The sequence below is a fragment of the Lepisma saccharinum genome, chromosome 15 (genome assembly GCF_977018435.1).
Source record: "Lepisma saccharinum chromosome 15, izLepSacc3.1, whole genome shotgun sequence".
Taxonomy (NCBI): Eukaryota; Metazoa; Arthropoda; class Insecta; order Zygentoma; family Lepismatidae; genus Lepisma; species Lepisma saccharinum.
The window spans coordinates 50,067,055-50,069,043 of record NC_139243.1 but is presented as its reverse complement, the minus strand read 5'-3'; the positions used below and the strand labels follow the sequence as shown (position 1 = coordinate 50,069,043).

Here is a 1,989-nt window from a genome sequence, read left to right as displayed (position 1 = left end):
GACGTCACAAAGTTCTTTGCACTTCCAAAATATTTACTTAATATAATTGAATCTTTTATTCACATTCATTTCTTATGCAAAAGCGATTATATTAATATAAAAAATAAAAAAGTTAAAAAACTTACGTGAGTGAGTATAAAAGTTTTGCAGATGACGTTTCACGAAGCTACGCTTCGCTTCTTCAGGTCACTTATCAGTATTTAAAATACTTCGTCAAGAACATAAGAAATCCAGGATTAGGTTAAAAGGGGGTGATAGGATATGGAATTAAAAATACCTGAAGTTAAAAATGCCATGTAGGCTAAGAAATAAATCTAAATGATTAGTGCCCGTACTACCATATTGAAGGATTGGCTGTAGTAGCATACAAATGCTACATTCCTTCCAATGAAAACTCCACAGACTCAGAAGCAGCACGGGCCACTTCCGGCGTGACATGGAATTTAACAGATTCACTCCTATTATTTCCCCAACGCTTAAACATGTGAATCCAGGCTTCGTTCAGGTTACCGTCGTCTCTGTTTAATTTTTTCCCTCTATCAACACAAATATTTGCGGCCTCGTGAACGTTCAAATCAGGTTGTTTATGTACCCTTTTTACAACTTCTCTTTTATCAACCATATGGTTAAATTCTAAAATATGTTCAGAAAGCCCGGTTTTCGGGGATAGTTCCCTGATATCCTTGTCATGCTCGTCCCAACGGGTTCCCATGCTTCTTCCAGTTTGTCCAATGTACGCTTTATTACAGGAACAGGTAATCTTATATACGCCCTTCTCGTCTCTGACATCTTTTCGCCCTTTTCCATCCTTTTTATATTCAGTAAAAAATTTCTCGATATTTCGGGGAGCTCTCATTCCCCCTTTTATCCTGAAGCCTTTTAGAATTTTGTCAAACTTTTCGGATACCCCTTTTACATACGGAATGCCGACGTATTTGTATACTATTTCCCCTACCTCGTTATTCTTACTTATCCCCTTCTTTCTACCTTCATTATTCAAGACTTTAAGAGCCCCCCTCTTTATTCTCCTCATTTCCTCTACTTTATAACCGTTTCTTAACCCTACCCTCATAATCCAATTTTCTTCTTTCTCTCTCTCCTCCCTACAATTACAAAGTCTCCCAGCCCGAATGTAGAAGTTCATGTATATATTATTCTTAATTCTTTTTGAGTGTTCAGAATCTCGATGCATAAATCTGTCCCCTGCTAACTTTTTGTGGTAAACCCCGGTTCGAACACTGCCATTAACCCGTTCAATCCTCAAATCCAAGTAGTTGATTACTCCTTCATTTTCTACCTCACATGTGAATTTTATTCTATCGTCCTGTCCTCCCATAATTTCGAAAATACAATCCAATTTTTCTTTTTTCCCGATAATCAAGATGTCATCAACATATCTACAAAAATATTTGATATCATTGTTAACCTCACTCAGTGAATCTTTCTCAAGGTAATGGAGGAATATGCTGGAAACTATTCCCGAAACAGCCAGTCCCTGAATCTGCCTATAAATTTTTCCATTGAAACAGAAATAATTATATCCTGATACTAAATGAAACCACCGAACGAACTCCCAGGCTGTCACAACATCAATTCCCTTATCCATAACCCATCTCTGAAGACAATCTGCGGCTTTATCTCGAGGAACGCTAGGATACAAATTAACGACATCAAAGCTACGAATTTCATCCTCCTCGTCTAGGTTTATCCCCTCCAATCTCTTCTTCACTTCCCATGAATTCTCAACACTGAATTCGGTCTTTCCTCCAACCTCCCTTAGCCTCTCTACTAATATTTTCGCTAGTTTATACCCTGGATGAGAATACATGGGTATAATCGGTCTCAACGGGATCCCTTCCTTATGTGTTTTCGGAATACCGAAAGCGATAGGAAGTTCACCCTTCTTACAATGTTCAATAAGTTTCTTCTTTTCTGATCGCGGAAGAGTCAAACTGGTTTCTATCCCCTTCTTAACTACATTACGGAAGT

General features: G+C 38.0%; 1 protein-coding gene across 1 annotated transcript; it reads right to left on the bottom strand.

Moving 5' to 3' along the window:
• Positions 1–373: 373 nt before the first annotated feature.
• On the bottom strand, positions 374–1,336 carry LOC145999246 (uncharacterized). The gene has a single exon (XM_083136181.1). The coding sequence runs from the start codon at positions 1,334–1,336 to the stop codon at positions 374–376; it is 963 nt and encodes a 320-aa protein (XP_082992307.1).
• Positions 1,337–1,989: the final 653 nt, after the last annotated feature.

Bases quoted from the DNA above. Each gene is read 5' to 3' on its own strand.
- LOC145999246 (XM_083136181.1), bottom strand. From the start codon at position 1,336: ATGGGAGGACAGGACGATAGAATAAAATTCACATGTGAGGTAGAAAAT.